This window comes from Barbatula barbatula (genome assembly GCF_947034865.1).
Source record: "Barbatula barbatula genome assembly, chromosome: 15".
In the NCBI taxonomy this organism is placed as follows: domain Eukaryota; kingdom Metazoa; phylum Chordata; class Actinopteri; order Cypriniformes; family Nemacheilidae; genus Barbatula; species Barbatula barbatula.
Genome location: NC_136778.1, coordinates 7,525,828 through 7,540,249, shown reverse-complemented (window position 1 = coordinate 7,540,249; position 14,422 = coordinate 7,525,828). Strand labels below are relative to the sequence as shown.

The following is a 14,422-nucleotide window of genomic DNA, read 5'->3' as shown; positions in this document are numbered from 1 at the left end:
GCACAATGATAACAGGGACCTTCCTTCAATATTTGATGATCAAACCACTTGCTGGGAAAGCGGCGGGGAAGGTCTTTGCTCTGACTGAAGGTTAAGTCATTTTTGGGAATACATTCTCGTTCTGTTCTGACCTTTCGGAGCAAATCATATCTCTATTTTCAGATCTGCGTCGTGTGAATGTCGTGCTCTTTATGGAAGGAGGTTTTAAGGTTGTCTTCAGCCTAGCACGACCCCTTCAACTTTACCGAATTAACTAGATTGAGAATATGCAAATAGCTTAACATTCCCTTTTCATAATCATGTGCTTTAACCGGGAGTATTTTTGCATTTATATTTGCACAAAAACAGTGTTCATTTGAATAAAGAGTTGTTTTCCCCACCCTGGAGGAAGACTTGGTCTTACAGCAAAGGTTACAAATCTGGAAAAAAAGACGTCTGGAAAAAAGTCTGAGCATTAATCTGAGATGTGACGAAGATTTTACTGCTCGTCACGTCTTCGATTAAATATTTGGTTACACAATTCAGCGACGGTATCTTAAAGTAATCAATACCTCATTAAACCGCAACCGAAACACTCTCTCGGATAAGAGCTCCGTGTTACAGTGCATCTTCAAGCTTTGCTTGTCTAGTAAATTTAGATTTAATGTGTCTTTTCCACCCACAAAACAGCTGTGTCTTGTTCTGATGCAGTAAGATACTTAAGCGCTTATTTAGCTAATACATACAGTACAACATGTACAACTATTTTGCATGGATTATTTCTTAAACCTCACAGCTTCCTAACAATTCGCAAGATCAGTGTGTTTAGCACAGTTCTGTATGACAAACTGTATGATGTTTTGGCAAATACTTTGATACAGAGTCTTTGTGTCCTTGAGTTTCTATTCGGGTCATGGATCAGCCCTTCAGGGATCTCCACCTATAACACGTTTCAAGCCCAGATGTTAACCACTCTACTCCCAGCAGACATAAGTACCTGATGTCAGTCATTATCATTCGTTACAATGTCAAACATTATCAGTCCTGATCGGCCTTTCTGAACCTTTGTTTTCAATTACAGATGCAAATACAACATGAGATTGACATTTCTATGATGTTCAGCAACGACTGTTGTATTTGACACTGGTAATGACAGGCAGCAAGAATGTGATACAAAATACACAATTATGTTGTGTACAGCAGATTTTTGTTGACTTAATTGTCGTTTATACGTTTCAACAGAAACAGCCATGTTTCGAGGTGATTAAAGCCACTATCCCTTTAAACTGCAATGAAGAAGCGTATCTTAAAGAATAAACTTCCTCTTAAAGGAGCAATGTGGAGATTGTAGCGACACCTAGCGGTGAGGTCGTGAATTGCAACCAATGGCTCAGAAAGACAAAGGAGATAACGTATTTACAAAACGTGCAGTCCGTTTAGGTCTTCTGTAGAAACAACACGGCGAACTCCACACTGTTGCCAAGTGTATGTAGATAGAAATAGCTCATTCTAAGGTACGCTTCATTATGTAATGTCTTCATACACCTCTGAAAACATAGTTATGTGTATTATAATGCTGGATCCTCCAAAAAATGACACACTTGACCTTTAAATGAACAAAAGAATAAATTTTCAGTGGGCTCAAGCGTAAGAGCTGTTCAGTGTGTTGTTTATGGCGATAGTGTTTAGCTCTGAGGGACGTTTTACCTGAGGTGGGGGATTTACAGTGGTCCTCTGAGGTGGCCGAGCCTTCATTAATGTCACACAGCCCTGTACAGAAAGAGAGAGACAGGCAGTTTTACTTGGCATTGCGTAAGTTTCAAGTCTCTTGAAAAGGTGATCTTGTGCTGTATTTTAATTCCTGAGAGTGACCGATGTGAGTGATGTGCAGAGTGTGTAGCCTTGCTCTGATCTCCAGGTTGAGAGGCAAATGAGCAGTTTAGAGCTGAACCCAGCTGCTCTGATCAACATTCACCCTGCACGCATATCCGACAGATCCCAGCCCCCTGCTAAATATCACTCATTACCCCTGACGCAAACACACATGCACACACACGCCGGGTAATCTGACAACCGGTCTGTTGCCAAGTCACGGCAATCAGCAATCATTTCTTACTGAGTAACATGATTTAAAGTGCACTTTCCCTTTCTTCCAGCTGGGGGCGCAGTGTTGTAGACTGTTAAGTGCACATTAGGGTTGTGTGGGGGAGAAATCAGTTTTTATGTATTTTTATATTACCTCATGATACTGTATTCAAGTCCCAATTGTGTTAAGATCTCTGTTTAAAATGTGCATCATACAACAAAAACACATATTAAAGGAATTGTGTTCTCCTTATATGAATTGTGAAGATAAAGAAAATAGTAGCATGCGATCATTTAGTTGTTTAAAGATGTGCTTTGAGTACACTTTACACTTTGCGTTGAAAGAGAGTTTATGCACAAGTAATCAAATCAATAAGCATTATAACTTGTTTTTCTATATAAACTAGACAGACGTTAATGCCCTGGAACTGGCAGCTAGCTTTGGTTTGATAACATTAATGTTTAAGTTGAGATTTACAATAAATATTTTAAGTTAAAATTGTTAATGCTCATACATAAATGAATTATTGTTGTTAAAAAGCACATTATTTGTTAAAAGTGTTTGCAAAGCAAATCTTATTGCACTTTTCACATAGCAGTAGTTTTAAAATAAAATTGCACAATACACTACTTTTGAATTTGTTATTGAATTTTATGCTTAACAATGCGATTAATAACAGAAAAGTAATGGGATTCGTTGCACGGCACTTATATTAATATCATTTCTGTTTCACATTCACGCATTTGGCAGACGCTTTTATCCAAAGTGACTTACATTGCATGATACTATACATTTGTTTCTGAGGACATGCAATACCTGGGATCGAACCCATGATCTTGGCGCTGCTAGCGCCATGTTCTAACCTCTGTGCTATGGGGTTCGATAGAACCCTTTTCCTTATAGCGAAGAAGTGTGTGTAAAAGCATATCACACCTCCAGAAGGTTGTCGGCTCTTGCGGGGTGATCGTGGTTGTCTCTGATATGGATCACTGGAGCCATACAATTCCACAGTACCCATATTCAAAAGAACCGTCTTCTGTAAGTAATCCACTACTGCCAAACCATTACTGTTACCAAACACCACCCTGTGACACAAACACACACAGTAGAGACATCCCAATAAAAAAATATTTTCATACATTATATTTCTTTTTAATAATTCACTTTTGCTTGTATGTATATATGAACTGTCTGCGGGACAGGCAACTTAGATTAGCGTGAACTAGCGTGAACCGCCATTACAGCATACGTTTAAAGCTGGTTTAAACTGGTAATAGCAAACCAGTCATTTCTATATTAACCTCAGTTGTTCCTGTTATGATGCACAAGGGTAAATGAAATGTCTGCATCATTAAGGTTTATTTATGTTTTAGTTGCTGAACCACTATCAACACCTTTTAATCTAAAGCCTTTACACCATAAGAACCCGAATATGTGACTTTCTGTGATCTTTTCAAGTAAAACATATTTTGTCTCATTGCCTCATAGTGTGATCCTCCTTGCAACCATCTGGGTCCCTATCACACATCTCCATGCTTCATGCGTACTCACAGGCCGTAGCAAGAGTTGATGGCCAGGCTGCTGATCTGCTGGGGCGGCTCTCCACTGACCCACACCAGCTGTACCACCAGCTCCACCTGATACCCAGGAGACTGTTTCAAAGGACTGCTACGTACCCTGAGGGAACCACACCGAATAACATGAGTTATATACAGGCAATATTGACTTAAACATTTTAAAACTGATTGAAATCTATTATTAAATATAGACGTAATGTGTAAAAAGGGCTTTATAGTGATATTGTCTGCAATATCTTGGGGTCCGATGCAAAAGCAATTGTCAGCAGTTTTGTGTCGGTGGTTAACACAGTAACTATCAGTCTGAGACTAAAAAGTCCAACATGCTGTTTGGAGTAGATTAAAGGGTTTATACAAAGAACATGTTCTTCCTTTCAAAATCAGCCAGACAAAGACAGTGGAATAAAGCAGAACACAGATGTCTAGAGACGTGTTTTTAAATACTGACAATGACATGGCATCTTAAAGGCACAATATGTACTTTTCGCTGTAACAGGTTAATGACAGGTTGTAGGTTGATGACACTGTGGAGGAGTCTGGAATGACTGGAGTTGGAGTGGAAACCGAGGATATGACATCATTGTTACACTGGTTAAAATTGCACATTTCTCTGGATTCAAAAAATGTTTGCAGATAATAGAGATAATGTAGGTACACAAGTGAAAAAAACATATTACATTATGCTAGTTTTTTTTATATTTGAATGCAAAAATCTCACATATTGTGCCTTTAAAGGAATAGTTCGCCCCAAAATGAAACTTCTGTTGTTATTTACTTACCCAAAAATGTATACAAATCTTTGCTCTGTTGGACACAAAAGAAGAAATTTTGCAGAATGCGAGGAAACTAAACAGTTCTCGGATCTGTTTGGTTACAAACATTCTTCCAAATATCTTTCTTTGTGTTCAAAAGAACAACAAACAGGAACAGCTTGTGGATGTGAAAATCGAGACAGAATTTTCATTTTTGGGTGAACTATCACTTTTATGAATGTAAACGTTGCATACATATTTAAAATGAATGTCAGTTATGTCATTTTCAAGAAAAATCGACCAAAATCCCCATCCCTATAGAGCAGCTTACTTCAAGCAGGGTATATTGTCTCTCATCCCATCCGACGAGTTGCTGCTAGTCGAAGGGTGTGTCTGAGGGGTGGCGTTTTGTGGACTGGGGGAGGTGATTGGAGTGGGAGGAGCTGGTGTCTGATCCCCATCTGGGGACTCCAGATCATTTGGCTCGCACTGTAACCTGACCTCTAATAACTGCAAAACACACGCACATATGCATACATGTAAGATGTGTATACATCAGCTAATAGATTCCCATCAGTGTCACTGTTTTTAATCTGAAGCGGGCTAATTGCAGTATATGTGTGTGTCTGTCAGTAAGTGTGTCTATGTGCATGAGAGTCGCAGGGACTCGAGGTGCTAATAGGTTTAATTTGCCCTCATTATACAGAAGTGTGAACATTCTGTCAGCAGCCGATAACTCGTGTGGTTCATCCCACTTCTGTGCGTGTGCTTCCTGTATCCAATAAGATGAGTTCTTGTGACCCAAACTGCACATGCACGAATTTCCACCTGTTCTTATACGACTCAATATTATCCTTCTAGTGCATTAGTATGCCATTAAATTGATAACAGCATTAATAAGCCAAAGATAGCTTGCTTAAGTCTTAAAACCACGATATATATTTCCCATCAATATGCAAATATATCAATTTGAATTATTCACACATATAGATTTGAATAGTATTCTCACAAGCGCTCGTGAGTCACAGAACCATAGGAATGCAAATGTAAAGCTTGCAAAAAGACGGTGAGAAGGCAAAATGAATGCAGTCGTAATTATACTCAATATACAGCTAGACGTGGTGAACATGAATAAAAACGGCTTTGAAAGGATTGAGGATTTAGTTAAGCATCTGACTAACAACTGTTCCTCGGATATCCCCTGTAGACTTCACATTCACACATTCAAGTGCCTGAACAACATTCATTTAATGAACAGATTTTATATTTTTATTATCGTCATGAGTCATGGCAGTTGTCAGGAAACTAAAATAACTCAAGACAGAGAGACATGGAGAGAGATGGGAGAGTGCATGTGTGCATCTAAAAGGACAGTATTACTTATACTCCCACAAATATTTGTATAAGTGTATATTATATGTACTGTATATACAATTTGTATAAGTTAAAAAAACATGTTTTTTTACCTGCACGACCTCTGTTGTGATTTCCTGTTTGCTGAACCTGTATATAATAATATGGGCAGAGACGCCGGCGATACAAAGCATCCGGCTCTCGGGACACCAAGACATCAACTGAATGGCGAACGGGTCCTCGTCCACGATCTCCGTGTTGGGTTTGTCCTCTTTACAGCGCACCTTCTCGAACACCTTGGCTGTTTTTAGTTTGTACAGCACCTGGAGCATTACTATGCATCATGGGAAACAGAATATTACAGAGTTATTGCCACATAGTGTGGAATATAAGAAAAGTATAATATAACAAATAAACCCTGATCAGACTTAAAATGACTGGCTGACTGTACATTATCCAACGTATTACATGGCTTCAACGGTTGATAAATAAATGAGCATGAAATATGGATGAGAAGTGTTTTTGTTACTTGAAAAAAGAGAGACTGCAGTGAAAGACATTAAGCTAACACGGCTATGCGAGAGATCTGTTGCCCGGGACAACGGCCAATTATATCATTTAGCAGTCATTACACAAACACACTTCACCACACAATGCGATGACTGACCCATCAGAATCAAATATTCCAGAGAACTGTGAAATCAAGTGTTCTAGCTAATATTGACCATGTAATAATGTATGTAATGTAGAACTTAAAGTGGAAGTAACATGCTATTTCATCGTTCTGAGCGAGAGAGAAAGAGCCTGCGTGAGAAAGAGTACGCCCATCAATGCCGCTTGATACACAGTAGTGGTGGTGACGTAAGGAATACCTTTTTCGTGTCCAAGCATCTATTCATTTCAAGCGGGGCTACAGCTTAAAGGGGTCATATGACACGGCTAAAACGAATATTATCCTTTGTTTTAGATGTGATGCAATGTGTATACACGATTTAATGTAAAAAAATGCTGAATTTCCCACATACCGCGCATGTTTGTATCTCCTCTTTACCCGCCTCTCTTAAACACACAGATTTTTTTACAAAGCTCATCGTTCTGAAAAGCGAGGTGTGCTATAATTGGCCAGTTAACCAGTGCGTAGTGATTGGTCGAATTCTGCAAGCGTGACGGAAATGTAACTTTTCTTACCATATTCGGAACATGAGGTTCCTCTTTAATTGTACTGACAGGTACGCCCACCTTACTTACGTATGCATTTGGGAGGTCTTAATCGAATCAAACCATAAACTGACGTAGATTTGTGGGGGTGTGAGGCGTTTCAGGCAGGTCTAGGTGAGCATTCACATTTAGATAGAATGCAGCTTTTGTTTTGACACTTTCATTTTTTTTATTTTACATGTCTAATACATGCACGGGCAACTTATAACACACTAAAGACACGTATTTGCGCCATATGACCCCTTAAACAGCTGTTTATGAGCACTGTACTATGAGCCACGAGCGTATATTAGCATTTCTTGTTGTTTGCCTACAGCATCTTACGGAGCGTTTGGAGCCAGAAACAGTATATGACCTTTCATATATGGTAGTGCGTGACATCAGGCTTAACAAACAGATAGGTACTTGATATAAGATTGGCAGAAACTGCTTGTGTTACCTCATATTTAAAGGATTAAAAAGATGATGAGAAATGTTTTAATGGCCTCAAATGCATCAATGTGTTTGTCCATTTTTTCTGGCCTTTAATCCACTGACTTCATTGTTCAGTTTAAGCAAAACACTATTAAAGTATAAGATTAGGTATTCTGTTTAAGCAGGATTAAAAACTCTGTCTTATTAGCTTTATGTCCTGATGGTGGACAAAATGAGGACACGTTAGAACTCCTCCATTAAAGACAGCTCATGCATGTCAAATAAGCTTGCATGAGGGCTCGACAATCTCTGCAACAAAAAACAAACTATAATGGTGTGTACTCATAGTTTAAATGTCAAAAGGCATTCACAGGTAACACTCTTGTGATACTTGTATCCCTGAGCCGTGTACAAGGTTATACAGAGGGTTTTTTTGTTTGTGGAACTGTAAGCTGTTTGACGTTATAAGGTCAGTCCCCAGTCAGGACACAAATCACAGAGGATGACCTTATTGTGAAGCGATCTTTGGTGGTATGTGTTAAACTCTGAGAGAAGTCAGCTGAATGTAAAATGTTATATGTAAAGTCTGAATACAGCGCAAGTTGCCTTGAATAAACACACCAAAAATATGCCATCTCAATGCACTTGCTTAAGAATCACATATCAAATACATAAATGTGTGCCAATCATTGAAATCTGAGGTCATGAAGTTAAAAGAGATAATGTTGAAGTCAGAAAAGCTCAGTACTCACTTGCCGAGGCATCCCAGAACTTGACTGAACCATCTGCATGCCTGTGAGAAAAGCAGATAAAATCTCACTTTTTTATAAACTAACCCACATAAACTCTCAGGCACTTTCACACCACCACATATATCCAAACAAACCACCGAGGTAAAGCCAGCTCTGCGGCGGATAAAAGCAGAGAGGAAGTGCTTGTCCCACCACTGTCAAACCGGCTACAACAAATAAAAGGTTCTGTCATCTCGTGGGCAATGCATGAGAAAATGCTTACTTCCTTCTTTTTGTCACACTTTCCTCTCGACACCGTTGTGTCCTGCTCATCAATGCCAAACTTTTCTCTACATTTTGTTATTTCCTATTTCTGCTATTTCAGCAGAAGCATGACAGACAGAAAGAGTAATGAAACAGATTCACACGTTTGTTATGCTAAAACGGTGGTGCCATTAAGTCACAGACTTACTCTTTTATAGCGAGCCAATGGTATTTTGTATCCCTAAACCAGCTGTGTGTTTATGTTTACTCTAGTTCTTTTGGGTGTTTATATTCTTATGCCGTGGTCAGACTTGACTTTGAGCATGCAAGATTTGTTCGGACAGTGCTTCGAAAATGGGCGTGAGCGATTCCTCCATTCTTTACATTTCTGTACCGATAGGTCACGCTGTGACATTTTGAATTTTTATTGGTCTCACGCACTCACGTGATGTGAATTCGCAGGTCAGAGTTCGCCAAATTTGAACTGATCTTCGGATGGGCTTGCGATTCCGGTTTGACACATTTGCATGCGCATGAATAAAAGTCAATGAAACGAAAAGTCGAGTGTGACCGCGGCTTTAATAAGGCATTACTTTGTATGTGTACATGATTTTACTGACCATTGGTGTTTCACACTCATACATACGCACTCTTCTTACCCAGTAATTATTATTTCAGGGTAGCTTTGTGTGCCCAAGCCCCAGTTTCCCCCACTGACGGGCCATTCCTATGATAAACAACAAAAGCACAAAGCCCTTAAAACAGCAACAACAAAACCCAAGCGCATCAATCTGACAGTTCTCAATGTACGAGGAGAAAACCGCTGTTATTGCCCCAAAGCATATGAAGATTCCTGGAAAAAAACAATGCAAAATAAAGCAGTCAATTTGTAAGTTTTATAAAAAAGGTTTGTCTTTAATATAATGACTGCGCTGGCAGCCTCTGAACATTTTTGCAACGTGGGCGGAACCTTTATTAAATAGCTCTGTAGGAAAGCAATTTCTTACGAGGTGTGCAAGTTTAAACTGTTTATTCAATGGAATTCAATGCTGCTGTGGGCAACCTGGTTTAACCTGCAACCTGTTGGAGACACGCCCACAACTTCAGAGGTCTTGATCTCTTTTATACCTGTAAATAACCCGTCTGTGTTTCTGACCCACACAGTCTGAAGAAACACTGTGCCGCACAACAGGGGCCGAAGTCACACAGGCACGGGGCAAGAGGGCTGTTCACTAGGGGCCGCAATGTAAGTCACTCAAAAACCAAGGTATACAGTTTGTGTGTGTACTCAGACATTGCTTTAACGGGATAGTTCACCCAAAAATTCTGTCATTACTTACTCACCCTCTTGTCATTCCTAACCTGTATAAATGTCTTCCTTCTCCATAACACAAAAGAAGATATTCTGACGAATGTTTGTAACCGAACCACGGCAGTACCCATTGTCTGGCATTGGTTTTGTGTCTGTACAGTAGAACAAGTGAATGGGCCGTTGATCTTTTTCCCCTATTCTTAAAAAAATAATTTTCATTTTTTGGGTGAAATATCCCTGTAAGGGGGTTTACTTGGTTCATATCAAAGGGACAGTTTACCCAAAAATCTAAATGTTGCCATCCTTTATTCAGCCTCATGGGGTTCAAAACCTGTATTTGACTCTTTCTTCAGTAGAAAGAAAAATGAAATGTCTCAGTAGTTTTGTGTCCATACAATCTTAGTCATTGGTTCTCAACCAGTGTACTGCAGGTGGGATTCTCGCTCGTGTTAAAATCAATGAAACATACGCCGTTCGTGATCTGGCAGATTCATATTTTAGGAATAATGCCCAAAACACTACATTTTTGTAATGGTTTAATGCAAATAATCTGATGTCTTAAAATCAATCTGTCATTTACAGGTATTTTCTGCTTCTTTATATATAGTTTATAAATGTATATCATATTATATATGTAATTATATCTACCAAATTTTACACATTATCTTAGCTATCGTCAATGTACAGTATTGGGGCGGCAGTTATTTTAAAGGGTTTACAGAGGGGTCGTGACTGTGAAAAGATTGAGATACTGGGGTCCAGTATTGTTTGGTTATCAACTCTCTTCAAAATATCTTTTTTTTCCACAGAAAGAATGCTTGATTCTTTTCTATTTTTTGTATATATTCAAAATGTCCAACAACAAAAGAAAGCCAGACTCAGTTTAAACAAGAACCATCTGCTACATGTTTACCTGATACCAGGTGCATGACAGCAAAGGCCTTTTCATACAGTGATCCTAGAAAATACATGGAAAATGTGTCCAGGAATTTGTCCCGGGATCGTTAGATTTTGTTCATTCACACTGCCTGTGATTTTCTGGAATCTGTGTGTGTGTTCACACACAATCCCGTGAAGATCCCGTAAAAACACCTGACGTAATATACTGTGATTGTCATTTGCATTTTTTTGTGGCGACATTTGGGCTGATCACGATGAAGGCTATTTCCTTGAGGTGTTTTTAGGTGGTTAAACAGTGACATTTGTTATTACTGCCTTCAGTGCCATATAGGCCTAAATAATATCTCCTTTTTGGTTATTATAAGAATTTATTTATATTTTTTAAATGTGACTTTAAAAATAAGTTTATTTCACTTATTTATTTATTTAAGTTTCTTTAACAAAGTTTGAGAACGTTTTTTAACATTCCGATTTTGTCACCGTTTCGGAATAAGCTTACGCATATCGATTGAAAAACCCGTTAATAAAGCATATTGCACACAATGCATTAAAAATAAACACTTAAGTATTTATGATCATCATGATTATATTGTTTACAATCTTTTTGTTGAGAAAAACAACAACATTCATGTAAATGTGTCTGCACATAAACACACAGGCTATTCCATAGCGCAGCACGAGCACGACAGGTGCACACAGACGTTTTTTAAAGGTGGCTCTGGGATCAAGTTTACTGAAGCGCTCTATATTTTTTATAGTTTTTTTTATAAATGCCAAGTTTAAACTGCGTTTAGAAGCAGACAACGCTTTTCTCGCATCTGAGCTTAAAAGGAACCTTGGGTATAGCTAGATGGATGCCTTAATATATAAACAATGACTATAAATGTGAAATAAAAAACAGTGTATATGTCACAGTATTCATAAACCTGTTCTCTTTAGCTACAGCGAAGCACACACGTTTTCCATATATAACAGTAAAATATGATACGTCAAACATAAGATCAGATATATAAATACACAGGGACAGTAGGGTGGCGTTTTGTCCTCTTGACACAAGCCAGCCTGCCTGCCATAAAAGAAGAATGCTTTAAGTATCAGTAAGCGTCTGTTCAAGGCGTGCATTAAATCATAGCTTTAAACTATCGCCTTTAAGACATTTAGGACAGCAGCATCCACCATCAATGTATACTTTATACATTATAAGAACATACTGATAAACACAATAATAAGATGCTTGCGGTTTGGTTATTTATTCTGTATTAGAGCACTCGTGAATATTAGCCTTCGCCAGCTAATGACAGAGAGAGAGAGAAGACAATAACGTTAGGCTGAAAAGTCAAAATCAGGATAAAATGCATTGTATAATGGCTAGAGACATTGTTAAGAATTACAAATATTGGATGTGTTTCTAATGACAAATGCTAGTAGTGTAAGGCTATTACAACATATTAAGCCCTACATCTCTCAATACACTGGGTTACCTTTAAGTTTGCATTCATCCTTGATTTAGCTAAAGGTTTCGATTAACTAACGATTAACTAATGATCATTATAGATGCGTGTCATCAGTACACAGATTTAACGCCATTGTTTCTGCCTTTGGTGTACACAGGGTGCTTTCCGGGACTGATGCCGTTAATGTTACTACGTCCCCTCTCCGGTATCACTTCTCGGATCACTCCGGGATGCGTTTGCGTTCACACAGAAGGCACTCTGGGATCAGTGATCCGTTTGAATGGGGTTAAAGCCTTTGGTAGTACATTGGCAATACCTCCATATCTTAAATAGGAGTGGATCCACCAAGAACATCAGACCCACAACAAAAATGTCACTTTTAGATATTTCCCCACATTTTTAATTCTAACTTAACATCTCAATAAATATACTTTTTAACATGCAATCGATAATTATTGTCTCTATCTGTTTGAAACATAAAATTGCAGGTTACTTGAGAAGTAATTTTCAATATGTGTTAATGTGACATGACTGAAACGAAAGTGAAATGATGACCAACTGAGAAATCATTATTATAAGCTTATCGTTGTGAATCAGGTTAGAAAGTGTTATTTTATGTATTTGCTTAACTGATTTTAGTACATTTTTAATAAAGAAAAAAATTACTGTAGCTTCATAACGTCCTAAAATGTTATTTTATGTAATACAACAAGTGCCCTTTATTCCACCTACGTTGCATAAACGTATTGATCTTCAGTTAAATTGAACATGAAATATTGATTTAATACTCATCTCTCTTGGTTCTCTGTCAGACTGACAAAATTGTATTTGTGTGTGTGTTTGTGATTGCATGAATGTTGTTTCACCTTTTTGCTGTAGCCCTGTCGTTTCTGGCGAGACCCGACAGAATAAAGTGCAGGTATGAGGTCCACAGGACAATCGGCTAAGTACTCACAGCACGTCACAGGGGACTCGTGAATCATCATGGGATACGGATTTTCAAAGATGGGGTAGCTATGGAAACATCACAGGTCAAAATCATCAGCCAGCCATCATAGAAAGGTGTGATAATGCCAAACAGTTTAGACACAAATAACAAACTGTGACACAAACAGCGTAAAGAGTGATTGGCTAATACGTACCCATTTTGTGCAAGGTCAATAACAACTAAATCCTTCTCCAGAAGAACCACCACAGCATACGGTTCCTGAAAATCTGCAAGATAAACATGACAGGTGCAATTGTGGAATAAAAAACAATCTTTCTGCCCCTTACAACTATTACAATAACCTAATGTTTGCGCACAATACAAGACGTTACACACATCATTCCAGTCAGTGCAAATACAGTACAGCAAAACATTAAAGAAGCAACTTACATGATATATGCCGCATGACACATCTTTATTTTTGTAAGCATGAGGTAAGGTGTATAGATGTTGCTTTTATAAAATGTTCAGGGTGCCATGTAAGGTAAGACGTAATGTTTTACGAGGTTCACATTTTGACATTTTCATTATCTTGTGTTTCTGCATGGAAAACAGTCAAGCAACTAAAACGTCATATTAAATCGCATGGCGAGCCGAGTCAATTTGCAATCCTAGTTATTTTTCTGTTGGCTACACCAAACTGTGACAATTCTGACCACACTGTTCTTGGATTGTCTGCAGCACATTTTAGATGCCTATATTTTAAATAATATAAAATATACGTAACATATCAATAACTTAACATATGCATACTGTAGGTGGACAACAAATTGAAAACACAACAGCCTTTGGAATAGCTGCCTTTAAAGGAAAGGAAACCACATATTATTCATAAATAGACAGCAGAGCGATTAATTATTCAAATGGTTTATTACAGCAATAATAAACGAATGCAGTCAAAGACCTAGATGCTATGAATAGAGAGAGCTTTAAAAGAAAGTTAAAAATGTAATTACTAGGCAGCCGATCCGCAGAGAGAGCTAACGCTCAACTACAAAGAACACAGAAGAACAGAACGACCTAACAAAACAAAGGTTCTGATGTCAGCAAAAAAAATGTAAGAACATACGGAGGGGCACAAGAGAAGAAAAGGAGGATCATGAAAGACGAGACTTCTGCTCTGTTGCAATAGTGCTGCGCTGTACAAAATGTTGTTGAGTCAAGTGCTATATAGACGTACCGTTAGAATATGGCGTTTCACACAGAGTGAGAAAATCTACAATGGGATAGTCCATCTCCAACACTGCCGTGCTCTTCCCGTGCATTACTGTCAAACACGGCCGTCGGCCCACAGTGTCATACGACAAACCACCAGAGAATATCATAAATGGATCCCTGTTCAGGATACAAAAAAGCGACATGCATTTCGTTCGGTTTTTCTTGCTAAAAAGAAC

At 38.4% G+C, this 14,422-nt stretch overlaps 1 protein-coding gene across 1 annotated transcript in view; it reads right to left on the bottom strand.

Moving 5' to 3' along the window:
- The window catches only part of stxbp5a (syntaxin binding protein 5a (tomosyn)), a 74,678-nt gene that overhangs the window by 7,698 nt on the left and 52,558 nt on the right, over nt 1–14,422 (bottom strand). The window contains exons 10-19 of the mRNA XM_079474062.1: nt 14,209–14,363; nt 13,183–13,255; nt 12,907–13,054; nt 9,034–9,101; nt 8,132–8,172; nt 5,861–6,081; nt 4,726–4,904; nt 3,617–3,742; nt 2,999–3,150; nt 1,687–1,749 (exon numbers count right to left, since the gene is read on the bottom strand). Of these exons, the coding sequence (XP_079330188.1) occupies nt 1,687–1,749; nt 2,999–3,150; nt 3,617–3,742; nt 4,726–4,904; nt 5,861–6,081; nt 8,132–8,172; nt 9,034–9,101; nt 12,907–13,054; nt 13,183–13,255; nt 14,209–14,363 (1,226 nt within the window). The remainder of the gene's footprint in view (nt 1–1,686; nt 1,750–2,998; nt 3,151–3,616; nt 3,743–4,725; nt 4,905–5,860; nt 6,082–8,131; nt 8,173–9,033; nt 9,102–12,906; nt 13,055–13,182; nt 13,256–14,208; nt 14,364–14,422) is intronic.